The sequence below is a fragment of the Penicillium griseofulvum genome (genome assembly GCF_001561935.1).
Source record: "Penicillium griseofulvum strain PG3 chromosome Unknown contig_80, whole genome shotgun sequence".
In the NCBI taxonomy this organism is placed as follows: domain Eukaryota; kingdom Fungi; phylum Ascomycota; class Eurotiomycetes; order Eurotiales; family Aspergillaceae; genus Penicillium; species Penicillium griseofulvum.
In genome coordinates this window covers 1,646,648-1,673,654 of record NW_024467471.1, presented here as the reverse complement: position 1 = coordinate 1,673,654, position 27,007 = coordinate 1,646,648, and the positions used below count along the sequence as shown (strand labels likewise).

The 27,007-nt window shown below is 47.3% G+C and overlaps 9 protein-coding genes across 9 annotated transcripts; 3 read left to right on the top strand and 6 right to left on the bottom strand.

Annotated features, from left to right (window-relative positions):
- Nucleotides 1-71: 71 nt before the first annotated feature.
- On the bottom strand, nt 72-1,131 carry PGRI_016440 (uncharacterized protein; the record flags this gene model as incomplete). Its single annotated transcript, XM_040789357.1, has 3 exons — nt 72-685; nt 759-1,002; nt 1,063-1,131. 3 exons carry the CDS (start codon nt 1,129-1,131, stop codon nt 72-74), a joined length of 927 nt encoding a protein of 308 aa, XP_040646310.1.
- A 287-nt stretch (nt 1,132-1,418) lies between these two features.
- PGRI_016430 (aldehyde dehydrogenase family protein) lies at nt 1,419-2,957 on the bottom strand (the record flags this gene model as incomplete). Its single annotated transcript, XM_040789356.1, has 3 exons — nt 1,419-1,532; nt 1,592-2,476; nt 2,538-2,957. The coding sequence occupies 3 exons, from the start codon at nt 2,955-2,957 to the stop codon at nt 1,419-1,421; spliced, it is 1,419 nt and encodes a 472-aa protein (XP_040646309.1).
- Nucleotides 2,958-3,133: 176 nt separating this feature from the next.
- PGRI_016420 (DUF323 domain protein) lies at nt 3,134-5,955 on the bottom strand (the record flags this gene model as incomplete). Its single annotated transcript, XM_040789355.1, has 7 exons — nt 3,134-3,200; nt 3,251-3,332; nt 3,386-3,621; nt 3,672-4,569; nt 4,630-4,845; nt 4,905-5,584; nt 5,657-5,955. 7 exons carry the CDS (start codon nt 5,953-5,955, stop codon nt 3,134-3,136), a joined length of 2,478 nt encoding a protein of 825 aa, XP_040646308.1.
- A 2,266-nt stretch (nt 5,956-8,221) lies between these two features.
- On the top strand, nt 8,222-9,595 carry PGRI_016410 (uncharacterized protein; the record flags this gene model as incomplete). The annotated part of the gene is made up of 1 exon (XM_040789354.1): nt 8,222-9,595. The coding sequence occupies one exon, from the start codon at nt 8,222-8,224 to the stop codon at nt 9,593-9,595; it is 1,374 nt and encodes a 457-aa protein (XP_040646307.1).
- Nucleotides 9,596-10,268: 673 nt separating this feature from the next.
- PGRI_016400 (inorganic phosphate transporter) lies at nt 10,269-12,187 on the bottom strand (the record flags this gene model as incomplete). The annotated part of the gene is made up of 3 exons (XM_040789353.1): nt 10,269-10,561; nt 10,620-12,050; nt 12,109-12,187. The coding sequence occupies 3 exons, from the start codon at nt 12,185-12,187 to the stop codon at nt 10,269-10,271; spliced, it is 1,803 nt and encodes a 600-aa protein (XP_040646306.1).
- A 1,449-nt stretch (nt 12,188-13,636) lies between these two features.
- PGRI_016390 (ATPase, P-type, K/Mg/Cd/Cu/Zn/Na/Ca/Na/H-transporter) lies at nt 13,637-20,986 on the bottom strand (the record flags this gene model as incomplete). Its single annotated transcript, XM_040789352.1, has 9 exons — nt 13,637-14,006; nt 14,058-14,066; nt 14,139-14,620; nt 14,672-14,851; nt 14,931-15,154; nt 15,553-15,830; nt 15,881-16,263; nt 16,329-18,700; nt 19,615-20,986. The coding sequence occupies 9 exons, from the start codon at nt 20,984-20,986 to the stop codon at nt 13,637-13,639; spliced, it is 5,670 nt and encodes a 1,889-aa protein (XP_040646305.1).
- A 637-nt stretch (nt 20,987-21,623) lies between these two features.
- PGRI_016380 (Sodium/calcium exchanger membrane region) lies at nt 21,624-23,021 on the top strand (the record flags this gene model as incomplete). Its single annotated transcript, XM_040789351.1, has 4 exons — nt 21,624-21,986; nt 22,035-22,118; nt 22,183-22,922; nt 22,985-23,021. 4 exons carry the CDS (start codon nt 21,624-21,626, stop codon nt 23,019-23,021), a joined length of 1,224 nt encoding a protein of 407 aa, XP_040646304.1.
- Nucleotides 23,022-23,104: 83 nt separating this feature from the next.
- Nucleotides 23,105-23,923, bottom strand: PGRI_016370 (Sodium/calcium exchanger membrane region; the record flags this gene model as incomplete). The annotated part of the gene is made up of 2 exons (XM_040789350.1): nt 23,105-23,177; nt 23,235-23,923. The coding sequence occupies 2 exons, from the start codon at nt 23,921-23,923 to the stop codon at nt 23,105-23,107; spliced, it is 762 nt and encodes a 253-aa protein (XP_040646303.1).
- Nucleotides 23,924-24,807: 884 nt separating this feature from the next.
- PGRI_016360 (Sodium/calcium exchanger membrane region) lies at nt 24,808-26,303 on the top strand (the record flags this gene model as incomplete). The annotated part of the gene is made up of 4 exons (XM_040789349.1): nt 24,808-25,257; nt 25,319-25,402; nt 25,467-26,185; nt 26,240-26,303. The coding sequence occupies 4 exons, from the start codon at nt 24,808-24,810 to the stop codon at nt 26,301-26,303; spliced, it is 1,317 nt and encodes a 438-aa protein (XP_040646302.1).
- Between the last annotated feature and the right edge of the window lie 704 nt (nt 26,304-27,007).

The window sequence follows — 27,007 nt, the reverse complement described above, 5'->3', positions numbered from 1 at the left end:
TCGGTGTTCGTCAAATAACCAAACCCCTTCCCAGACCAGAGAATATACGCATGGTCTACTCAAATAAATCTCTACTCAAGTGGCACATACTCGCCGCCTCCATACCAGACACGACCTCTCCGAATTACCAGGCCCTCTTGCCCAACAATCCATTCACCCCCCTCCCTGATGGCACCCTCCTTAGGCCAATACTCATCCTCCAGCTTCTGGTTAATCTCACCAATTTTATCAACCAACAACTTGACGCGTGAATGATCAACCGTCTCTGCGCCATCCGATCCCTTGACCGCAAACCCGTCCTGAGAAATGAACCTTGCAATAGTGAGATGCGCCGAGGGAACAATATAACGCGAAGCCACAGGGACCTTGGTTTGTCGGACCAAGTCAAACACATCTCGGCGAAGATGATGGTACGAGTATTGCTCGTTATCGCTACCAGATTCCGCTTCTAGGCACTCACCAGCAGCCGGAACAAAGCTGAGCGCCAGTGCGGCGGAATCAAAGCTTACCATAGGCTTGATGAGACGTGTAGGGCGGCTGCGTGGATACGCTGCGATATCTGCAGATGTGATGTCCTTGGATGACAGGAGCGTCTGGACAAGTTCTTCAATTTGCTCTTCCGTCAGGGAATGGGCAGCTTCCAAGACGGTGATGTGAAGGTTTTCAGGCGGCATGAGCCAGAGTGCTATAGCCCCGCATGTTAGCGAATCAATGGGTTGGGAAATTGTCGTCAGAGAACTATATATTGCTACACTTACAAGGAGAAATGCTCTTCAACTCATTCTGGATAAAGCATATCAGGTCGCGAACTTGGGGTGAGGGTCTGGCCCAGATGACAAGACAGTTTCGAGGATCGACAAATCCATCTTCCTTTTCAGGGCCATCGAGTCGCTTCAAAATCTCGTCAAGTGACCAGCCAGGAAAGCTGTCGGATAGGATCTTTGCACTTTGCTGGCTATTGCGAGCTACTCGGTGGTTCTCATACCGAGATTGTAGGATTGCCTATTATTAGAGCAAAAAGGGGTTAAACATTTGATGTTACCTCATAACTCTCGCACTTACCGAATCGTTGTTTACTTCCGCAATCAAAGATTGGAAGGGGTTATCCTCTGACACTGGGACTAACGTCATGATGGCCTTGAGAACTGATGATTTATTTTTCAAAATTGTTCCAAGATTAACAGGTGAAGTGAGTCACAAATCTCCGGAGAATTGGCGGTCTAAAAATACATCTATGTGGTGATAAAGTCTACCGAAACGGCTAGAATAGCCGGCAGATGAAACCCGCCAGTTCGTTGTATGGAGACTGGAGAAAAGAAATAGTGGATTTCATCGAGCACTCCGCAGTACTCATACTTCCAGGATCTAGGTAATGAATTCTATCCTGACGAAATGTAACTTATATTACATGCACATGTTTATTTGGGGTAATCCTTAATGTGGTGACTCTTCAGTTTGACAAACTGCTCGAACCCGAATCGACTTAGAGTAACACCGCGGCCAGAATTCTTCCAGCCTGTCCACGCGAGGTCCTATAGGATACTTCAGTTAGCGAAGGGTGACGATAGTAAATGGAAAGAGCCACACTTACGGGGCTAGGGAAGTCAGATCGGTTAACAAAGACGGTGCCAGCCTCAACACGTTCAACCAGTTTCTCAGCCGCCGTAACGTCCTTGCTCCAAACACTGGCGGTAAGACCGAAGTCGCTATCGTTCATCAGATGAACGGCCTCGTCGTCACCCGAGACCTTCATTACAGGAATCACAGGCCCAAAGGTTTCATCCTTCATCACGACCATATCATGATTAACGCCGGTCAGCAGTGTAGGCTTGACATAATTTCCATTTGGAGGGAAGTTCTCAAAGGTCTCATTGGCAGGGGTCTCGTTCTTCGCGCCCTTCTTCACAGCGTCCTCGATCTGCGCAAGAATAGCCTCCTTCGCGCGCTTAGAGACAACGGGTCCAATTTGGGTCTTGGGATCTGAAGGCTCGCCAACGCGGTAGTTGCTCAGGACCTTCTGGACCTCAGCAATGAACCCATCGTAGACCTTCTCGTGGACATAGACGCGCTCGATCGCGCAGCAGCTCTGTCCACTATTGAAGATAGCGCCATCAACAACTTCCTCAGCGGCCCAGGCGAGGTCTACATCATCTCGCACGTAGGCTGGGTCCTTGCCTCCAAGTTCCAAACCAACATTCACAATCCGATCGGAGGCTGCCTTTTGCACTGCCAGACCACCAGCTTCAGAACCCGTGAAACAGATATGGTTGACCAGTGGTGATCGCACCAAGGTCTCAATAAATGTGAAAGATCCGCAGTGGAAGAATTGAAGCACATTTGCAGGAAGACCGGCTGCGGCAAAAGCAGAAGCAAACTGTTCGACGATAGTTGGAGTTTGGGGGGAGGGCTTGAGAATAACAGCGTTTCCAGCAAGAATGGCGGGAATCAAGCTGTTGACAAGAGTGAGGTAGGGGTACTATATATTGACTTTATCAACGGTCTGCAGATATACCAATATCTTGACGAATTGGACTCACGTTCCACGGGAAGATTATCAGCGCCACACCGACAGGCGAGCGCTTGATATACCGTTTGAATCCCTTCTCCTCCTCTCCGGGCACAATTCCTTGCTCACCTAGCACGGAGGTGCTAATGCGGGTCAAGTAACGACTGCGCTTAATGGCGGTCGCAACTTCAACACCAGTATAGGCGATGGGCCGGCCCATCTGCTCGGTAATCTCGCGTGCCAATTCATCCTTCTTTTTCTCCAATATGTCAAGGGCACGTTCTACAATTTTCTGCCTTTGCTCCAAGGTTGTGGACTGTGAGAATGACCGGAAAGCTGCTTGAGCGTTCACGGGGATCTGTTTCAACTCCTCCTCAGAAACACCGGTGCGGGTGAGAACAGGCTCATTGGTGGCGGGGGAGATGGTCTTAATAGTTTCGAGCGACATCATGCAGGGTATTTATTCAAGTAATATGAAGACAAGGGATTGGAGAAGATGTTGGGGGCAAGGGATGAGGGGCAGTCACGTTACGCCCCCCACGTTTTATCTCTTATCATGAAAATGAGGTCATAACATTCTGGACAGGGGCACATCTCCAGCTCATTTTGACATTGCTCGAGCACTATCTACAGATCTCTAACTAGACGTGCACCGGCCCATGTATAACGATAGTTATGCTGATACCAATTGACGCTAAAATTTGTTAGTTGGTCCAGGCTGAACATTATCAGGCTTATACTCACAAAGTAGTCCGGCCAGCAATGCGGGGCAGAGTAGCCCAGGAGCCCCCAAGAACAATATTGTGTTTTCCATCAAAGAAGTCTGCTGTAGACGTCAGTTAGTTTAGGTTCGGTGTCGATGCTCAAGGCATCACTTACATGTGTATCCAGGGTAGATGTCCATAGGTTTGAAGCCATCGTGCGCAGCCAATGGTGTACTAGTCCATTCCCAAACACCTCCCATTTCACCCTGACCAGCTAACTGATCCCCATTCGGTGTGACAGGAACAGGGTGCCAGTTACTGAAGCCAACATTGCAACCGGTGAGATCACGGAAAACAGTCTGATCAGTGGAGTTGGGTTTGCTACCATTAGCAAACTCATTGACCCCATTCCTATCTTAAAGTTAGTTCCTGCAATATCATAACATTGCCTCTTTCCATACCTGTGGCCATCCTCAAGTGGATGACTTTTAAGTTGGTCGGAGTAGTAATATATGCTCCGGGTCTCTTCAAATGTGGGGATCCTGCATTGCATACACTTTGCATAGCTCGCCACTTCATCATAGGAAGCAATCAATGGCCAGTCTTGCGCGACTTCAAGGGCCACAGGCCCAAACACAGTTCGGACTGCGAAATCCTTCAGAGAAAATGCCGCAGTACTGGAGCTCGAACCGGCATGGGCGCCTGAAGAACCGATGCCCTTGGAGATGGGTTTGTCTTGACCCGGGCAAAACACCCAGGACTCGGGATATGTTTGAATACCCTTAATCTGTAAGTATTTGGCATATTCACCATTGGTGATGGGTCTCGCTTGAGCTTCAAAGGCATGCACGGTGACCTTTCTTTGGGGCTTCTCGTTGTCCCATCCAAAAGATTGATTTGGTATAACTTCTTCGTTAGGGTCATCCAATCCAATTTCGATAGTCTGCTGCGGAATGCTGAACCACTTGTTTGGTTTTTCATCTCTCTTCGCTTGACGACTTATTTGCTCAAAATTCGGGCGATCAACTCCTGTGGGAGGAAGAGTTTTATCACTCTGGAGTAGCATGTAGAGGAAAGTCTCGAGATGCATTGCTTCATGCTCATACCCTATCCAAAGAGCTTCCCCAAGAGCGCGGTCTTCCGACGCATATCCCTCTTGTAGGATTGAACGCGCACGATTCCGCACCCTATCTTGGTAGTCCAGGATTTCGTCTAATGGCGGCCACTCATCGGGTATTTCGCTGTGGGAATGGCATTGCTGCGGATCTTCGACGTCTGGGTCAATGCCGCGCTCAAAGATAAGTTTATAATGTCTGGGCTCGGTAGGCTCCTCCTGCAAAGCCCGCGTCAGATGAATGTCTGAGTTCCAGCATAATTAGCAGTGAGCACGATAAACAACATCAAGGATTGGAGACGCACCGAAAAATGTCGGGATGTGGCCAAAATAAAAGATCAGCGCATTTCGGAGTTTGATTGGTTTGGACAAAAGTTCCTCATGAGGGACCATGGTTTTAGTCGCGATATCCCATGCAGTCCACAGAGACTCGAAGTTCTCGATACTCGGGATCGGCTGGGCTGCATACTTCAAAGGGTTCAGAGACACATCAAGCGCAGCGGGTGATAACAGATGAAGATCTGTTCAAAACGTAGTCAGTAAATATGCAGTGATGATTCAACAAAAAGGTCAGGCTCACGGTAATCATCTGTCAGATTTCCAAATTCGACCTGAGAAATGAGGTTTGCATTGCGCCACAGCTCAACCCGTTCGTTGCGACCGTACTTCCATGCCTCTTCAAAGATGAGTTTCTCTCCTTTGGGTATATTGATCCCATTGATGAGCACGTCAACTTTTGGAGAATAGAATGCTTGATGCCGTCCCTCACGAGTATCATACTCAGTCAAGATCTCCCATTCGTCGGGCTTGAAGGCCTCAAAGCCAAGAACAGTATTGGCATGCCGGAGGCCATTCTCATAGAATTGGCGAGTGATACCTTTGGTATCGTTATAGGCCCTAAACACCTTCTCCGAGTTCTTGCATGCATCCAATCCGATAAGCATGAAATCGGACGGGCTCAATAGCTTAGAAAAACCACCAAGAAATTCTGCAGCACCTGAAGGACTAAAATTGCCCATGGATGAGCCCATAGACAATACCACTGTTGGTCGCTTCCGGTTTTCTGGCCTTTTCAGCCAGCCGACAGCATCATCGTACGTTCCATGGAGACCATGAAATCCTACATGGATGAAGCTCTCGGGTGAGATTTCAGAGAATGTTCGCTGTAACTCCACCAATGAAAGGTCCAAAGCATAGTAATCTACTTTCTTTTCGATCCTTTCACACTCTCGAAGTAGAATTTCGATCTTGCGCAGGTTCCTAGAAATATAATTGTTAGAATTCTGAACAGGCGCGCGAGGCGATGGATTCTAGGGTGTAGAGGTCACTGACCCACTGCCGAGCTCCACCAACTGTGCATTTTCCGGAATTCGTGCGACTATCCTTTTCGCGTGTTTTGTCAAAATTTCAATCTCGGTGTTGGTAAGATAGTATTCATCCAAGTAAGTGATGTCCTCGAAGAGCTTCAATCCTTTGGCGTCATAGAGTAGAAGGGTAGGGAATGTGCGGGGTGTGCCTGCTGGCGGGTCCAAATGCTTGTAGATCTCATCCACTAGTGAGAATTCTATGTCCTTCGGGTGGATATTCACAATTTCTACCGTATCAACGTTTCTGAGCGCGGTAGGAGACATGACTTGGAGGGCAATGTCAGTTCAGAAGTAAAAGCATTGAAACATAGTGGAAAGATGGGAGTTAGTACCTGGCAAGCCTTCCAAGGTTCTCTCTCTATGACAAATTATTAGAAAACGGAAAGAGCGGGTAACCTCCACAGGTTGTGGTTTATACGGCGACGTTGTCTACAAGAGTGTAAGGGAGAAAAAAAGGTGAAAATAACAATGTTCTTTGTAGGGGGGTGCTATGCAGACTTTATTAATGTGATTCAAGGTGCGGATTGGCCTCTAACCCGGTTTCATCTTGGTCAACATGTTTGCAACAGGACCCCCGCAAGTCTAGAATCATGGCCTGATCGTATAAGCGGCTTGCTGCGGAAAGGTCTGTAGTATCAGATTGGACAAAAAAGTTAGACTAGACAAAAAGTTGACTCACCCGAGCTATGCTATTACACTTTGTGGTTGCATCTTGCCAGTCGAGGTGCTGCGGATGGGGATCGGTGATGTCATAGGTACCTGTTTGTCGCTTTTGTAAGGTTTGTTCTGTTTGCTTTTCTGTTTTTGTTGAGTTTGTCTGTTTGCAATATTTGCTAGGTTTGCATATTACCATAAAGCCATTTCCCTGGTATTGTTGTTGCAGAAGGCTATGCCTAGTACAAGAGAATAACTATCTGCACACGCCTTACCATGCAACACCCGTAACCTATCCCAGAATCAAATAGCCGAGGCTTTGCTTCCACTCCACAACTAATATTGTACACTGCCTGCCATTTTGCTACTCTCATCACCCTGTTAGCTGGCTCTTTTCATACCGTGGCTCATTGCTGTTTGACGCAGAAGATCGGTGGCGAGAGGGTAATCCCGAGCTTGCAATGGACCTTGCCTCGCGGGTCATTAGCTGTGACCCCTTTCTGTGTGAATTTGATGAGATGCGATGTCGACTTTTCATCGCTTCCATTCAACATCAGCTTTGCCGATATGAAGAGTCCATGACGAGCCTAGAGATGGTTGTTGTGCAGATCAACATACAGTATGCCGTCTTGGATAATCTAAAATCTAGCATTATCACTGTCATACTAATTTTATAAAAGGCATGAACCTCATGAAACTTGGAAGGTTTCCAGAGGCTTATTGGTCACTTTCCCCCGAGCACTGGACATAGCTACACACTGGACATAGCTACAGAGAAAAGGTCCGTGGGGTTCAAAGGGAGGCATTAGATTTAGTCGCTTAGAAGTTGCTGAGTTTGATTCCTCGGCCGCAGCGTCTACCCACGCATTATTAGACTGGAAAGATAGTGACTTATCTTAAAATACACACAATTTCAGATTGCATACTACATATGGAGTTTACCTATTGGCGTATTCCTATGGTTTGTTCATTGATAAATGACTCTCACAATAAGTAATAAGTAATCCGGCTCGGGTCCAATTTGATCGCGATCACGCAAAGTAGTCCCTAAAATGTCAAATGGAGATTGGGGATCAGGTTAGAAGGGGGAAATGGCGAGGGTCAGGTTACTTGAGGGTATGATGTTTGGGGCCGCTTGGTATACCGAGGTAATATTGTCGCTCATTATGTATCCAACTCTAGTGTAGTAGGCTCAAGACATTGGACATTTTGTATGAGAATATCTTGCTGTGATGTTCCCAAGCTGATGAATAGTGTTTTCACAAAAGATATTCCACTAAACCGAATATCCATAGTTTGACCTTCAGTTTCGAGTAAGTTGTAATAAAAGAACTTCAGAACTTTTCTTAAGGTTAGTTGCTGACATGATTGCCACGGTGCGTCTGAAGTACAACGTACCTATGGATTGACCCAGCTAAGAGAGCATCTCTAGGACTACTTAGGTAGGGGATCTTAATACTACTAGCATGGCTATGGAACTCCTGGTTTGTACAAGTTGAGCTAGCTGCTACACAAGGGAACATAATGAATGTGTTATTTCGGTTTCAGCGAGGCTACAATGGAATTGAGAGAAACAAAGGAAAGAACGACTCAGTGTCGGTATTCTGTAACAAAAGTCTTTCAAATTCCAAACGCCTTTCATCGCGTCTGTTGTCTTTCCTGTCGACGCGCCTGTGGGGTACATAAGGGCCGAAGTTTCTCACTCAGTTGCTATCTTCCTTCATCAACACACACACATTGCCACTCTCTTCCATTTTTTAACTTTTACCTGACAGAATTTTTGAATTGCAAGACGAACTGAAATCTCATCACATCTTCGCAAAGTTACCAAGATCAACCCCAAAGACCTTCCTAGAGACAAAGCAGTCTTTTGATCATGTCCAACACAACACCCCGCGCGAGCAATGATGTGCGCTCCTTGCAGACAGCACGTCCCGGCTCTTTACGGCAAGCCGACAATCCACGAGAAAAAAACACGTGTATTCCAGGTATCCTCCGTCGCATGTCCATCGATATGGATACCGGAGACGGTGACCTCTACACGTACTGTCGTGTTGAGGTTTGTTCTTACCTCTTTGTAGGCTCAAGCTTCATCGCCGCTAAGGTTGCCTCCGAAGCTGAGCTTACAGTCAAGCTCGCCAGGGACGCTGCAGATAGATCCAATGATCCACTCCTCGTTGCCAGATGTGAGTTTTGGATGGGACGAGTTGAGTTACTGCGCGAAAACATAAGCAGATCTCATGAGCACTTTGTGAAAGCGAACGCTTGCGCCATGGATCCAAACGAGGGTGTCGAATGCCAGGACCTGAGCCTTTACCTGGATATCACAAGGCATGGAATTAGTCCGAAAACTCGGGCTGAAAGACTGCGTGCCCATTATGAGGCTATCGCGAGGGAGATGAAATTTAACAGGACCGACAACAACTCTGTCACGATCGAATTTAAACGCAAGCGACCGTTGAGGACTTGGAAGGGCGCTCTCGTCAAAATGCAACTACCTTTGATCAAGCAACGTCCGTTGACAAAAGTCATGAAGCCCCGGTGTAGGGTGCGGATTCAACAGAAGATGGACGAGGAGCACATGGAGCAAGGAGTGGTTAACGAGATGAATTCGAAAAACGAGGTTCTTGGAATGGTTCTTGCAGAAGAGCTTGGTTATGAGCCTTGGAGTGATTCTGGAGATGACACGGATACCGACACCGAAACTGAGGATGAATATGAAGGCGACCCTAAAGGAGGCTTTGCAGATGATTCAGATGACACCGCAGGTAGCGAGACGGATTGTGCTACGGGTGATAACGCAACAAACTCTCAAGCCGCCCCTACTGACCCCCAACGATCAGAATCCTCTGCTGACCCAGCCGCAGCTTCAGCCAGCGTTCCTAGTGACCAGGCTGCGTATGAAATGCCCGAGCCAGGATCGGCCCGGGACCGATTCAGGCAAGAATGTTTCCGAATGGGCCTCACGTCAAAACTCAATGGAGAACCTTACCAACGTCCGAAAGAACCATTTATCTTTGGAGAGCCCCACGAACCGACACATCAGACCCGATTCCGACTCGGGGTTTTCAAGGTCGGCCTGGCAAATCGCAGCCGCCCGATGACCATTTTTTCGAAACAGGCTGGCGAGATCACTATTTCTCCGCAGGAATGGGAATCTATCGAGCAGGATGTTCGTGAGAGTATCGTCACCTATGATTACTTGCGAAGAGAAAGATATGAGTTGGCCAAGGTTGCTCGGGATATGTAAGTTGAGAATTGAGAATCGCAGACTACGGATCTTGAATATGTAACTACATGTGTGAATATATGTATGAATGTTCCCATGTTTTTTTCCTCTCTCTTTCAATCCAAATTTCAATAGTTATTGAGCATATCAGTGAAACCTACAAATAGATAAAGAATCTCCTGTAAAATTCATATATAAAGAGGACTATTGTAAGCAAAATATGAGAATCTATATTACAGTTTTGTTTTCCCCTCATAATGACAAATTTGGATGTTTTTTTCATCAATTGGTCCAAGTGGCCTAACAGTTTCCTGGTCTAGCGGTTATGATTTTCCGTTAACAAATGCAATTAGCAGATGTTCCGGAAAGGTTCTGGGTTCGATTCCCAGGGAAACTATTTTTTTTTGTTTTTTTTGTTTTTGTTTATTTTTGAGAGGAATTTATGTACAGAGTACTCATTTCATTAACCTTTCTTTTAAATATAATAAAAAGTTGTAGGGCACATTAATATTAGTTTCAATCGAACAAAGTTCTATTTCCAATAGTGTATAAGCCACTGCCGGGTCTTTTTAAATACATTGCGAATGATTGACATGTCCATAATCTAAGTTGGTATTTCAAAAGAAGAATTAAGTAAAATATGCGCGCTATTCAAAATTTTCACGAGGGGGGGAATCAAAAAAATGCCAAAAGTCTAGACGGTGATGAAATGGGGAGCGTTGAGGATTAAGCCCATCAGGCATCCACCAATGGTGCCGGCGACGGGGATGGTCATAATCCAAGCGAACAACAAAAGACCGACACGCTGGAAGTTGACGGCCTTGATGGTTCCGTTGCACAGTCCGACACCGACGGTAGCACCAGTGATGCACATGGAGGTGGAAACGGGCAGGGAGTACTGAGAGAAGACCAGCACGGTGATGGCCGCGCCCATCTCCATGGAGGAACCACGGGATGGGGAGTGATAGGTGATCTTGTTACCCATGACTAAGTGTACAGTTAGTAAACATGAAGATTGGAAAGGGGAAGAGGAAGAAGTGCTTACCTTTCATGATGTTGTATCCGTAAGTGCAAAGACCGATGGAAATGCAAATGGCTAAAACAGCAAGTTGCCAGATAGGGACAGGGGACTTGGAGGCAGCGGGAGTACCGGTGGACCAAGCGGAGTAGATGGCAGCCCAGGGGCCGACGGAGTTACCAATGTCGTTGGCGCCGTGAGCGAAGGAAGCAGTGCAAGCGGTGATAATCTGGATGAAGGAGTAGGTGTGCTCAACCTCGTTGGGGTATTTGACGGCGTTGGCATAGACACGCTTCATGCGCTCACCCTCGGGGGTACCCTCGTTACCACTCTGGGCAGTGTGGATGTCGTAGTGGAAACCGTAGAGCAGACCGACAGTGATGATAGCTGGGAGACGCTTGGCCATGCACTTCATGTTGCGGATCTCGTAGATCTCACCGGGGCCCATGGGGTTGTCGCGGAGAAGACGCATAGCCCAGCCAATGGGACCACGGCTCTTAAGGAGCTTAGCATTGTGACGTTCCTCAGACTTGGCCATGAGTTCGCGGTAGGTGGGCTGGTTGGCCTCGACCTTATCAATGGATCGCTCCTCGCTAGTGCTTGGGATGGAGGCAACACCGGACTTGGCTTCCTTCTCATCAATTGGCAGGTGAGATTCATACTCCTCGGAATCATCTTGAACCACAGCGTAGTTGGGAACCTTGGAGACCTCGCAATCTGTGGGAACAGGACGGCTGAAGAGCAGAGGACCCTGGATAACCATCCACCATTTCACACTGGGATCCTTCTTGATCACGCGGGAGTGGAGGAAAGGAACAAAGAAGATAGCAGATAGAATGCAGACACCACCACCGGTACCCATAGTGACGGCAGCCACGTACCAAGCGGGCTTCTTGTTCAAGCCTAGGTTGGGAGAGCCCTTGTAGACAATGGAGAGGGTGCAAATGGTGGCAGCAACGAGGAAGAAGAAAGGAGCACTCCAGACAGCCCAGGCGATAGGGTTTTTCCGCACATGCACAGTGTACTTAATCAACAGGAAGATAATAGCAGCAAAGCAACCGGAAATGGCAGGAGCCATGCCGAGACCAGCGAAGATGGCACCGAGACCCTTTCCGTTGTTCCAGCCCCATTGAACCTGGGAAGCACCAACAGTTGCAACACCGACACCGGCAACAGCAGAGATGAGGGAGTATGTGGAGGAGACGTGGGCGGAGTTCTTGGTACACCACATCACCCATGAGGATGCAGCGGCAAGGGCACATGTGAAGGCGAGCATTTGAACGCCGGCATTGTCTTTAAAGGCTGAGTTGGGGATGATACCGTTCTTGATAGTATCAGCGGTACGAGCACCGACAGCGACAGCTCCAACAAATTCGAAAATGGTACCGAGAACCATAGCCTGGCGGTAGGAGATGGAGCGGGAGGAGACACTTGTAGCCCAAGCATTGGCAACATCGTCTATGAAAATCCAAAGGTTAGTTGAGGCCAAGAAGTAACTAGAAGATGAGCAACTCACTTGCACCGTTGTTGAATGCATCAAGCATAGCAAACAACGTGCCGATGGCGAAGATGTAATCGTACTGATGGAGATACATCTTGGTGGTTTTCAAGTAGTACCAAGTGAAAAGCCAAGTACCAAGTGAAGTCAAAGTATCAAGTGAAAGCTTAGTACTGGACTTTGTTGCTGTTAAAGAAGAGAAGCAAAAGCCAAGGAGAGAAGACTGCCTTTTTATGTATGGAAGATTCTAATTGATATGGACCCTCTGTTCTATATGCATGATAGACCTTGGGGCAAGCAACTTACGCCCAGTTCAACTTCCCGATTGGGACGTTGTGGCCACACGTGCTTGTCCTACTCGCAATGGGAGCCCATCAATCGACCCTCGTGGGCTTGGCAAAAAGCAAATGTAACAAGTTCTAGCCAAGAGCGAAAATCAGCTCGTTTTCCGCAAGCTTATGGTCTCAAGCAAATTGGATGTCTTGGCAGCCATCTGGGCGGAACTTTTTACATTGGCAAACCATGGAACGAATCCAGATTAGGTATAGATTCCAGTGGAATTCAGTGAAGATAAGGTTTGATTGGCTGCAGGACTGGACCATTGGACAGTTGCGGCTCTTGGCGGGGGTGGGGGCGCACGGCCCACCTCTACCTATGAGAGTACAGTAAGTCCACACGTGGGTGTATAAGAGGTCCATCCCCGGACTTGCCTCTATCGTATGGCTGCTTTGCGTTTGAAAAATATCTCTTATTATATCTTGTTTTATAGGAATTTCTTGGTAGATCGGGTGTTTCGAGGCGAGCACACGTGCCCTCAATGTATAGGGGAATTTGCTATCTTAAGTCAAAAGGATTTAGTGGCGATGAAAAGGAAAAGACTGCGAGTCTTAGTTCGGTTCACTGGTTCCAAGGATCTAGCCCAAAACGGCCAGACTCATGGCTGGGCAAGAGAACGACATGCCCACGTGCCATTGTGGTCGTAGTTCACATCTGAAACCTTGGAAATCGAATGATACATTAATAATTTAAAATAACTGCGTGAATTTCTCGCATTTAGCCCCACTACGGAGTAAGGAGTAGTTTGCATCTGTTCATTTCTCCGACCAATGTAGCCTGGGCTCGCATGACCTCGTTTTGTTGAACGAATCAATTGCGTTGATCCATCCCCGAGGCCACTCAAGTAAAAGCTATATCATTTATGTCCTGTCAGAACTCGTTTTTTCGAGGTTGCTCTCCGAGACCGTATGATATGGTAGTGTGTCTCAAACAATACACCATCAGACAGTTAGCAGACCTCGATGCCTTTCGCCACACTGATTCAGGCAAGCTCACCGAGAGCAGAGTTCAGACGGCATCACCAAATGATACAAACAACCTCACAGAAAAGGGGAGCGAACTTAACAATCACTCGTCGACTCATAGAATAGCGGAAAGAATTACAAGGCATTGTTTCTCATGTTCCACCATACTGAAGCACGATTTTTAATTACCAACTCAGTAGGCACTAGGCAAAGATACTTCACTAGCTCTATGGCCACCCTCTCGTCTACCGGGACAAGCGCCTCCCAATACCCACGCGAACTATCTCCTCAACTCGGACCTCCTCATCCTTGACACCCTGGCTTCTGTTTATCCTCCAATCCACATCGAATGACGCCCCATCAGCATGACATCCATCAAACATAGGCTGCTTTGCCGACTGTGGTATCAGCTGAAGGTCAATTGCCTTAGTTTCATTCCTCGATCGATTTCTGTTCCAAACACCGAACAAAGCTCGCAACGCTGGGAGAGAAAGAGCGATGATGGCGGCACTAATTTCTGTGGCTGACCATATCATCACACCAGGGAAATACCAAGTTGCGTCATTCGGGTGTTTCAAGGCCACTGTCATGGACACCGTTCGCATAATAGACGTTCTTCATTCTGTCAGTTAACGGATAATGACTAGGAAGGTGGCAAATACTTACATAACCGCACTAAAGCGATACATGTTAGCTGACTACTTCATTGTGTTCACTGTCGAGGAAGAAAAGAACAAGAGAACTTACAAAACCCCCATGCAAAGTACAACAGCCAAGGTTAGCTTTCTTGCTAAATTTGCCTGCAGCGAGAACACAATGTTCATTGGCAACAGCAGTACAAGTGAGTCACAAATGATACTGAGCCCAGAAGTCGAAATGAAAACAATCCCGGCGCCCATGCATTTACCTTCCACACCCCATAGAGCACCCAGAGGAACAATGCACTGCAGAGCAGTGATGATTGTCTGCGCCACATACACAAGTGTCACAAACACAAAAGAAATACGGATATAGAGGGTAAATCGCGGCATCTGGTTGAGACGAGCATAAAACGCGATGCCGGAGATGCGACACAGCCAGATATTGAACATATACACCAGTTGAGTCCCAAGAAGCCACTTGTACATGTGCATCATGCCTTCCGGGTCGTCTGTCAACGCTGCCATATGTTTACCGGAGCCATGGTGAATGCCCATTAGTGAGAGCCACAAGACTACCCAGCTGACCAACTATGAGGATGTCAACTTCATGCAAGAGGTCGCGATGCCATACATATTTACCTGTGCGATCACGATTGTGAGGTCATCCCATCCTAGTTCATGAATCCGATACCCCCGAGCATACAAACGAACCAGAACGACAAGTAACGAGAGCGTTGTCACAACGACCATGCCGATAATCGCCGGCTGGCGGCGATCCTCTGCCAAAAAGGCCGAATATTCGGAAGTGGACATCATGCTCTAGAGGACAGTTGAAGAATTTCATTTTTCATATGAAGCTGAGGACAAACAGCTGTGATAAGGCAGACCCCTAAAGTACCCCGTCCAACTTGTAATTGACGACCTGTCTAGGGCTTTCTCTCCAAACAAAGAAAGCGACTCCACTCTCGTCTCCGACCCATGATATGGTCAAAATCTTAGAGCGACGAATCGGATCATCGTGAGATAGTCGAAGTACCCGAGACTCCCAAGTTTGCCTCACGGCCACAATCAAGCGGCCCCACATGGGATCTGACAGGTCGATGGCAATGGAGGCTACTTTGGCTATTCCAGTTAGATCGGCGCAAGGCGGCTAAGAACACGGGGTAGCTTCTATTTTCAGGGGAAGTTATAAAACGACTTTTTGTCAAGACATGTTTGCATCTTTAGTTGCAATAGCTTCAATTCATTGCGCCTTGGGTGATCGCCCTGCTCACTTTCTGCAAGTTATGATTTTAGTGATTATTTTGTTTATTTCGGACCAATTATTCGCAAATATTCGACGTCGATCCGAGATATTTTCTTTTTCGAAACTATTGCTAGTCTACCATTAGGGGGTGGGTATTCAATAGCAAGTTCACGGGTATTCCGCCTGGATGGCCATGCAAATTCGAAGACGACTCGTGTGATTAACTGTGAAAGAAAAACAAGAACAGGAAAGGGAAAATAGGGGAATCACCGACCGCGGATACGGTCCCATAACCTCCCAATGTCTGCCATTGGTCTCTCAACAACGACATCGGGAATAGCCTGCAAAAGGAACCCGATGGGAATGGATATTGCACCGAGAATGACAGAATATGCCCATTGGTCACCAGTCAACTTTGTGATTGAGAATGCCCGCCCGCCGACGAGCATAATCAGGATTTGAGCGCTCATCATAACGCAGGTGATTGCTATAAAGAGCCAGTTATGATGTATCCCTTCGATAAGGTTAAATGATCGCTCGATCTGTCGATTGCTTTATTCGGTCAGTAAGATAAAATGGAAACGAAGGTAGTGCTAACATACTTGTACATGTTGAAAATCTGCATCCAGACATAGGTGTTGAAAACAGCTGTCTGTAACTGTGATTTTTGAAGAGAACTGTGATAGGAAAAGATAGAAGAGCCCGCAAAGTACAGGACGAGCGTTACTGCCATCTGATACACAGACTGGCCAATTATCATCTTCCACATAGTAGGGGTGATCAAAGGTGTAGATCTCGATTCGGGTTTGCGGTCAAGGATCCGGCGAGGAGGAGGATCAGTTGCTAGCGCCAGAGCTGCTAGAGTGTCTTGAAAGAGGTTTACCCACATCAGCTGAACTGGTGTCAAAACGGACTCCTGCGATGAGTCAGCTACCGCCGAGACAAATGCCAGGCCCACGGATGTGAAGGTGATGGTAATTTGGAACTGGAAAAACGGGTATTAGATCAACCGGCCATTTATACTCCCTGTGGATATGGCCTCCATCTTACCTGCAGAAATTTCTTGACAGCATCGCTAACTGCTCTTCCCCACATGATAGCCTTGACAATCGAAGAAAACGTATCATCCATCAGGACAATAGAGGAGGCCTCACGAGCAATTTCAGTGCCAGATATTCCCATAGAGAAACCGATATCAGCAGCTGCAAGGGCAGGAGCATCGTTGGTACCGTCTCCCGTAACAGCAACGACTCTCCCAAGATCCTTTAGACGCTGGACCAGAACCCGCTTATCATCTGGACGAGATCGGGCAAGAACCTTGAGACGTAGAACTAGCTCCTTTTGCTGTAGTTCATCTAGCGCACGGAATTTATCGCCTTCCATCACAAGATCGTCTGGACTGTTGATGATTCCACATTCTTCTGCAATGGCTCTTGCTGTTAGAAGGTTGTCACCGGTAACCATGCGTACAGTGAGACCTGCTTTATGGCTGGTATCTACAGCACACCAAGCGTCGGCCCGGAGAGGGTCTCGGAGACCCAGAATTCCTTGAAATGTAAGCTCTTTCATTAGCTCCTCGAAGTTGACGGTTTCCTGCTCGTCCAGGAAAGGCAAATGCTCCACATCACGGAAGCAAACCGCAATGGTGCGCAAGGATCGTGAGGCATACTGAAAAATTGTCCGACGTATTTGCTCAATATCCTCCTCCGTGATTGGAGAAGTGCCAAGTCCTTGCATTGGCTGTGCAATTGTGGCCACGCATTTCTCAAGGAGAATCTCAGGAGCACCCTTCACATATGATCGATATAACCCGCTCGCCAGTTTCACAACTGTGACCATGTATTTGCGAGAAGCATCGAAAGGTAAAAGATCCACAACTTCCGCACTGGCGCGGTCATAGTCAAGCTGTCCTAGCTCGAGATAGTCCTGAGAGAATCTCAATAAGGCGGCCTCAGTTTGGGATCCAAGAAATTGTCGGCCTCCATCATATTGACTTTCAATTGCAGTCGAGTTGATCACAATGGATTGCCTCAAAAGGGACCTTGATTGATCCGAGAGATTGCCCATGCATCTTGCCACGGATAGGGAATTTTCAACTGGAATATCTGGAGTGCTACCTCGATCATTAAATTGCGAGGTAGCATCGAAGAAACCAGAGACAACACTCATTTCATTCTGTGTTAGGGTTCCCGTTTTGTCTGAACAGATATCCGTGGCTTGTCCCATCGTTTCGCATGCTCGGAGCTGTCGAACCAAGTTGTTATCTTTCATCATCCGAGTAGTGGCAAATGACAAGGCGAGTGTAACCGCCAAGGGAAGTCCTTCAGGGACTGCTATCACAACGACAGTTAAGGCCAGAATGAAAACATTCAGAAAAGATTGCCCCTTTTCCGAGGCGGATTCGGTGCTATTCCGGAGACCGACACAGAACTTGATAAGCAAGATTATGAACAACACAAGCGCCGCAAGTGCACCAAAGCGGGCGATGTTCTTTGCAAGATTGCTGAGTCGTATTTGAAGCGGAGTGAACCCTGGATCTGTGTCGAGAGATAGGAGGATTCTGCCGTAGCTTGATTTTGTGCCTGTAGCTAGGATGACATACGCACCGACACCTCCCACGATCTTGGTATGAGAGAGGATGAAGGGATCGATGTCGATCTCATGAGAGCCACTAGCACGAGTCGTATCGATAGCACTTTTATCGACTGGGTCAGACTCACCAGTTGCCGACGACTCATCGCATTTGACTTGGTGACCCCTTATCAACACCCCATCAGCAGGCACGATATCTCCAGGACTGATGTGGACAATATCACCAACCATCACCTCGGAGATAGGAACCTCGTGAATCCTCGCAGATCGGAGGACCCAAACATTGCGATCTTGTTGTTTCTTATTGAGTTTCCGGAACTTGTACTCCTTCTGATAGTCATTTGCGGCACCAGCAAGAGTAATGACGACGATAGCGACGAGAATGGCAACGCCTTCCACCCATTCGACAGGCGGGTGATTAGAAGTACGCTTGGTTCCAAATGTCTGGTACAACCCCAAAGCAAGCGAAATAATAGCAGCCCCAGTTAGAAGGAATAGGACGTGGTCGTTGTAGGCTGCCCACATCAATGATAGGAAGCTCGGGGATGGTTTTATGGGTAAACGATTGTCCCCGAAGAATTTCCTTCTGTCGGCAAATGCATCGTGATCAAGCTCTGTCGAGATACGAGGTTCAGGGATAGGGGTCTTTTCGGTTGGTGCAGTGGTTATACTCGCAGCGATATTCACAGGAGCATCCAGGTAGGTCTCGTCCAGGCTTAGACCGGAGTGGACGTCGGTTCTCAGTCCTTCCTCCAAACCTTTCACCCCGCCGAGGGCATGGAACCTTTGGATATCTTTGGACTGTACAAGATCGCTTAATGCATCGGCATCTAAGGAAAAAGTCGAGAAGGCCGAAATCGTCGGTTGAGGAGATTGTTCCGTGGCACGTTCTGATTGCGGATTCTTCTGGGTATTAATACGCGTTTTCAGGCTTCACCATCGTCAGACTTACCAGTCGCGACCAAAAAGATAACACAAGAGACCTATTGGCCCCTGAAGTTGGCATCATTTCACTGGGAATGTCATTGGAAAAGAATCAGGATAAAATGATTTCTGAAAGGAGGATTGGAAATGCCCAGACTCTGGATGTATACAGATGGGTTCTGATGAAATACGAATACGCGGAGATATGTAGGAAAACCGTAAAATACAAGGCGTATCTAAGAGATTTAGAGGCGAAATATGTGAACACAATGTAAATGATACATAGACAAGATATCAGTATTTTGCGTCAAATCTGAAAGGATCAGCCAAGTTAGACACTAAATGATTCTGATATTCTCCTTCTTTTCAACATATATCTATGTAGTTTTACTGCTATTCTGGTCTTCTATTTGCTTCTCCTGGTGCCAATGTTCGAGTCCCTCATCAACCATGCAACTAACAACCAAATTCTACTGAGCAGGCAGCCAAGTTTCTTACAGGGCTGTACTCCGTACTGACCACTGTGCTCCCTCAAAGAAATCTCCAGAGAACACACAATATGATTGCTAACAGTGTACAGTCTTGGCAAGGAGGCTGTGCAAGACAAAAGACTTCAATGTCTAAGGCTGGCTGAATCCCTTCGACCTGATTGGTCCAAAGGAGGTGCATCAGCATCAACAAAACTTGACAATTGGTCACTGAACCCTGAAACATTGTTTTAAAATCGGCTAACATTGGCTAGATATAGAATAACGGTCTGGGAAAATTCGGCAAGGTCTCTCCACATTCGAAGCCTAAAAGAGAGCCTAATTCAACATACGCTGTGCATTCTGATCTGCCGCCTCTACCCACGCTACTCTCCTCAAGTCCTCTAGTGCTGTCACTGTATCTGGATGGTCCGTTCCAAATACCTTTTCCCTGCGAGAATGTACAGTTTCGGCCATTCCACCGGCAACCTCCCACTTGCTTTGCGACTGGTATATAAAGCCTAGATTGGCCATTGCGCTGAGTGTGTGCGGATGGTCTTTGCCTATCGTCTCCTCCATCAAACGAAGAGACCGGGCGGCCAGGGTCTCGGCATCTGGTGATTGCCTCATCATTTGGTATGTCACTGCAAGATCCGCCATGGCAACCAGTGTGTGCGGATGACGCTCCCCGAGGACCTCTTTCATCACAGCTGTTGCTTTCCCCCCAAGATTTTTGGCTTCTTCGAGCCGACCCTGATTGCGATATGTTGAAGCAAGGTTACTGATGGACATAAGCGTTTGGGGATGTGTTTCGCCGAGCACGGTTTCACTGCTAGCCACAACTTCTTTTTCGAGGCGTTCGGCATCCGACCATCGGCCTTGTTCGCGGTATGTGGATGCTAGGTTGGCCATGGAGGTCAAAGTGAAGGGGTTATTTGTCCCAAATAAGTCCCGACTGACAGCGACAACCTCCCGTTCTAGCTTTTCAGCAGAATCCAGCCTTCCTTGGTCGCGGTAGGTCGATGCCAGAGTGAGTTTCCAGTTCAACAGCGATGTGTCGGTTGGAGGTAACTCCCTTTCCCCGAGATGGACTAGTTGCCGCGCAATTGCCTCGGCCTCTTGATACCGACCGAGATTGGAATACGATATAGCCAAATTAGACATTGAACCCAAGGTAGACGGATGCCTGGGACCAAGAGTCTTCTTCTTCGCCTCAAAGACCTTCGCATCAAGTTCCTGAGCATCAGCCCAAAGCCCTTGAATCCGATACGTGGAAGCTAGGTTCGCCATCGAAGTCAATGTCTGGGGATGCTCCTCGCCGAGGATACTTTGTCTCAACTTGGTCACCCGACTAGCGAGAGTAGCGGCTTGATCTAGCTGCCCTCGGCCCCAATATGCCGAAGCGAGATTGTGCATCGCTGTCATGGTCATTAAGTCTCGCTCTCCTTTCAGCTTCTCGCACGATTCCAGCACCAGAATGCCTAAATCTTCGGCAACAATCCATGATTTGGCCTGCAGCCATGTCTTTACACAAGTGTTTAACTCTTCGAGCGTTATTGTCATTGGGTCAGAATCCGCGCCTGGCGCGACTACCCGATTCCCCGCTGTCGCCAGTGCCGACTCCAGGTCTGTTGCTTCGTTCGTCCAGCCTCGGCCATGATATACGGCTTTGAGTTCACTGACCTCTCTCTGGAGCGTCTCAAGGGAGGGAGGGTGCTTGTCCATAGATTACAGGCGGGGACACGGATATTTCAACCCTGGAGTACGGCTGTTGTTTGTGTGGATAATATGGGGTGAGTTCTCAATCACTTTGTTGAATGGTTGGGTTGTTAATAGGGGGTAATCGTGATGAAGATAGGACTGTGCGACCGGCATGTTCTGAGGAAGTGAGATGTGAACGCATTGCCAAGATGAGTGTGGGGGGGAACACAAATGCTCTACATTTAATGACAATACCGAGCGAGGGGTCGGAGACGGTGTTCCCCGAGTAATAACAAAGTAATAGGCGATCCTCATTCCCATTTTAGATCAATCAAAATGTTCCATAAGGCTGAGACAAATATAAAAAAAATGCTGTTGCCTGAAAGCTGTTTACCGTATTTATACAATGAAAAATATCAAAACGGCTAAATGCCGGCTTCAGCCCTACGGTGTCAACTTTAGTGGGGATGAAGGCAGCTCTGTTTGGCGCTAGTAATAGGGCTGTAACTTTAATTAAGGAAAATTACTAGTACCCGTATCTGTACCGTGGTAATGTTAGACCTTACCCAGTTCCAACTTGAAGGATTCCCTGGTCTCGGGTCGTATCTCACTTAAGTTTCAACACTCTACCTATGAAAGCCCAACTTCCTCCAAAATTACCATGCCCTCTCGCCGAGACACGCCGGAATCCCGTGGACAGCCCGGTCACCCTCAGAGTCAACAGCAAATCCAAGATGATACCAAACCTTGGACTCGCATCCAGAGGTTCTTCGAGATGCCGACACAAATGGGACTGAAGGAACTGAATATCGGTCTTGGATGGCCAGTGATGATACTGCTACTTCTGGCTGGTGCTGCAAAGATATTTCATTGGAATCCGATTATAGTCCTCGTGGTGAATATTGTCGCCATTATCTTCTCATCCGAGGCGATATCTATCTCATCGGATGAACTCGCTGCTCATCTCGGAGAACTGCAAGGTGCCTTGCTCAGTGCTACATTCGGAAACACCGTAGAGCTTACGGTGAGTCGCAATTAAATGTTGAGATGACCCAATGCTCACTCAGTCCAGGCGGGCATTCTGGCTCTGGTTCATGATGAGATCGTATTTGCGCAGTCCATCATGGTTGGCAGTATTCTGTCAGATATTCTACTTGTAAATTCTCGCACCATGGAGGTCCCAGTGGTGACCATATAATTTGACTGACAGCCAAATCCAGGTCTTCGGCTGCTGCCTTGTGACAGCTTCATACAGCAAGGAAATTCTAGAGTTCAATGGCGCCCTCGCAAAGACCTTGTCCTCCTTGATGATGATCACAGCTGTGACGATGCTTCTTCCAACGGCTCTCTACTCAACCTTCCCCGTATCCGAGATTGATGGGAGAGTGCTATCCTTCTCACGAGGAACATCACTGGTACTCCTCGTGCTCTATGGGGCCTACCTCATCTTCTACCTTGGGACGCACAAACACCTATTCCTTTCAGATGAGAGAGAAAATAGTGATGGTGAAAATGACGGTGATCCATCACCCCCCACCCGACCCAGGTTAGCTTCATCAATCATCCGATTGATAACAGCCGTGGCCGCAACAGTCCTTTGTACGGAACTACTGCTTGAAAGCACCCATGACATGGCAAAGACGCTCGGAGTCTCCGAAGTATTTATTGCGATTGTGTTCCTCCCAATCGCTAGCAATAGTACCGAGGGAATTACTGTCATTACCGCATCTCGCACCGGAGACACAGACTCTGCAATCCGAGTTATCATTGACAGTCTCTTGCAGATTGGTCTGTTTGTCATACCATTCTTGGTGGTTATTGGCTGGTGCATTGCTGAACCGATGTCGCTTTTCTTTGACTCGTTCCAGACTATTGCCATGTTTTTGGCCATTCTGGTGGTTAATCATCTACTTCGTGATGGACAGTACGCTTACATCCATGGTGCGATGCTGCTTGCTCTGTAAGTTCACCCAAATTCCTTGCTTGAGTTTCAAAGATACTCTTACTGATGTATAACTATAGGTACTCTAGTCTGGTTGTGGCCTTCTATGCACGCTAGATATCTCAAGTATTTTGCTGTTTCAATGAATCCCGCGGGGATATTTCAAATAACAAATTATGTGACATGCGGACTGAACGAATCTAAGCACCTAGAAATATCACATTCAATGGATCCTCAGGCCTGACAAAGAACGAAAACACAATGATAGCGTATCTGTAAAGCAAGCAAATTTAGTACCGGGCAGACAAAAAAGCAGTGCGAGAGACTCACGTTCCAATCAGCGTCAACCCCTCGAAGTAATTACTCCGCCCATCAGAAATAAGATAAGTCATGACCACAACACTAAGCAAAAGGGTCGTAGCCTCGAACCCATCAAACCTGAGAATAAGAGGTTGATCAAAAGCCCAAGCAACCAGGACCAGTAGTGGAGCAATAAGCATCGTAACCCGCAGCACATTGTTAATAATAGCCCTGATTCCAAGCTCAATTTGATTGAAAGACCGGGACCCCACCACAATGGAGCTGTACTTGACTGAATTCCCGAGCAGAGGAACAAACGTCACAATAAAGAAGGACTGGTTAATCCCCGTGATCGCAGCAACTCCACTCAAACTGTCGACTATGTAATAAGTGCATGCGAGTGCAGACGCAGATGCAACTGCCAGAATTATAGCTGCTGTACCATTGCCGAGATAAAGATATGGGATCCGGGCCTCGACAATCTGGCTCGGGCGAGACTGATGGCCGTTGTGGACTTGGTCTCGTTGGCTGAATGGTGTGCTGGCGAACATGGCTGCATGGGTGCCGAGGCGGAAGATGAGAAATGTGAGGAGCAGAATGACAAGGATAATGGATGTTATGCGTTGAGTTAACAGGATTTGGCCTTCGGGGGTGGCTTTGGCGGGTGGAAAGATGTCCATTATGGTTGGGAGGGCGAGTAGGATGCAGACGACCATCATCAGGGATGAGAGGACTGTTGTGAGGGTACGATCGAATCGGAGTCGCTTTTGGTCAAAGCCTGAGACGAAAATGGTACCGCCAAGGACCTGGAGGTATAATTTGTATGAGGAGGAGGCCAGCACAAGTGGTTGGATTTGATATTGGGATTCACCAATAGTAAATTGCTCAGGACACTTCCAAGTATCACAGACTGGGAGATGTGTGGTATTTTTTGTGCAATTGTATTGATCCCGATCTGGATAAACGATTGTCAACCTATGTTTGAGTTGAAGATCGAGTTCTCCAAGGACTAGATATCACCATTAATTCCACCGAGTTTCCTAGCGTTGATTTGAGCACTTCATTAACAGCTCGGCTGCCACCTATGGTCAATGCATCAACTGATTGATTAATCCATGATCCAAGCGGAATCAGAGCGAGGACATTGAGAGCGAAAATGACAGCACTGTTCCACTTCAGGGCTCCTGCTGTGATACCGATGAGAGGTAGCAAAAGCGACAAGAGGCCTAGGTGATGCCGGACCTGTGCCATGATGAAGTTGTAAGATAGCATAGGCAAATCTCGACTGGGAGACATAATTGAGAGAAAATGTGAAGCTGAGAGAAAACCTCATTTGTAGAAAGTGCACATGAGCACACATGTGCAGGTCAATAAATGAGGCTCGGTAAAATACCGAAATCTTTCCATACAAATACAGTGAATGTAATTAAAATGTAATTAAGTGAAACATAACCGTAATTTATCTGCACGGCTCTTTTAAAGTAGTCATTATATGTATAACCTTTGACAATACGCTAGGCACACGCAATATCTCAAGGACTAAAGGCCAGTACATCCCCTTGACCCTCGACGTGTCTTGGTCTCTTTCCTCACTCTTGACAATATGGACAACACACACCCCCGACTACGAAAGTCAACCAAGGTTGACCCTGAAATCATGGCCCAGCCCCTCGAACCAAACACAGCCCATGAACACGATGCATTGCTCGGAGATCAAGGTCAACGCGAAAGCAACGGGGATGAATCTACAGAGTTTCGTGACACAACCCACCTCAAATCGAAGCGCGCTCTGTTCCTAGACAACTCTGTTGTACGTGTGCTGAAGATTACTTTGGGATGCAGCTACAGCAATTTGCTACTGCCGTTCGTGTTTCTAGGCATACTCGCGGGGAGTCTAGGATGGGATGACTCGATTTCCTTCTTCTTCAATTTCCTGGCGATTCTTCCTCTTGCGGCTTTGTTGTCGTTCGCCACAGAGGAACTGGCAAAAAGTGTCGGGCAAACCGTCGGAGGGCTGATAAATGCGACATTTGGAAATGCGGTTGAGATGATTGTAAGTGGCTGGACATTTGACTCTCTGTCAAGGTGGGAAACTGACACTGGACATTGCGCAGGTGGGCATTAATGCGGTCCGACAGGGGCAAATCAGCATCGTGCAGTCTAGTATGGTGGGCAGTATCTTGTCGGGAAATCTTCTTGTAAGTTTGGTTATTGGTGCAGGTTTATTGCCCAAGTGATCTTGCCTACTGACACAAAATTTAGATACTCGGTGTTTCATTGTTCTGCAGCGGCTATGCGAAAGAGATGGTCAAATTCAACGTGGATGTTAGTGGGATACTGTCGTCTTTGATGGTAGTCTCATCTGCAACGTTGATCATTCCATCCGTCCTCTATTCAACCATACAATCCAACTCCCAAGAAGTGGAATCCAGCGTCCTGAGTCTCTCCCGTGTCGCCTCCGTGGTCCTACTCACATTATACCTAGTGTACCTCTACTTTCAACTGAAGAGTCACTCAGAGCTATTCGTCGATGATAAACAAGAAGAGGAAGAAGAGCGAGTTTTGGGCCCCTGGCCGGCAAGTATCATTTTGATACTTGCAACTCTCGGAGTTACCCTTTGCTCTGATCGTCTGGTGAACAGTGTCGACGGCTTTGTGGACAAGTGGCATGTGAGTCGGGCTTTCATTGGTTTGATTGTGGTTCCCATTGTCGGTAACGCGGGAGAATTTAACACTGTTATCAATTCCTCTATCAAGGGAAATATGGACCTCGCCATTGGTGTGATTGTGGGAAGCACGTTGCAAATCGCATTATTTGTCAGTCCGTTCCTGGTCATGTGTGGCTGGGTCATTGGGCAGCCCATGTCCTTACGTTACAGTCCATTCGAAACTGTGGTCTTCTTCCTATCGGTGATAGTCATGGACTGCTTGATTCGTGGAGGTCGATCGAACTACTATGAAGGGACTCTATTGGCTGGAACGTGAGTGACCACCTAAGTGTTCTTGCTGTGCTCAGTACTAATGATTTCTATTAGGTATCTAATCATTGCAATCGCATTCTACGTGCATCCGGATGCAGTCGATGCACCCTTCGTTTAGGATGCTACAGGATAGTTAAGATCAATTATTCCTAGTTACTTTCAAACAAGATACGAAATCTACTTTTTTATCGAGGGCTAGAAGCTTCTAAAATAGAACCATACTACCTTCAAAATAAAAAGCAAGAATCGTCGTTCGTCTTGTAGGGCTGAGCCATGGCGACCAATCTTAGTCCAAAGGAGACATTTAAACAATAGACCTACCTAATTTGAGCATCAAATACATAAATACATGCAAGTGAATCACAATTCACATAGTTTATTACCGGCTAAGCGGCCATGGCCAAATGATCAGGCAGCAGAATTCCCCCTGAATGTGGATGGCTAGCATGCAGATCCCGCGAGAAAAGGCTCGAGGCATTTAGTCTACTAAGATCAGAAATCATTTGCAGCATGAATTGAATAGGAGCAAATTTATCAGCCTAGCATAAACTCCGATCTAGAAAACCTCCCGAGTTCAGGGTAGCTGAAAAAAAGATTCCACTGATCCCACTTGGTAGTACAAGTTCCAGCAATATGAAATCGAGTCACTGATACATGCATTAACTGCATTGTATCAGCACTTTATTCGCACTAACAGATAAATCTTTGACAATAATAATCCGCAAAAAACCCTCTCCAAAGTGGAGAAATACGGGACCTTCCAATTGCCCGAGAAACAATCTGCAACACTCGGCGGTTAGCAAAGACAATCACTAAGTTTCC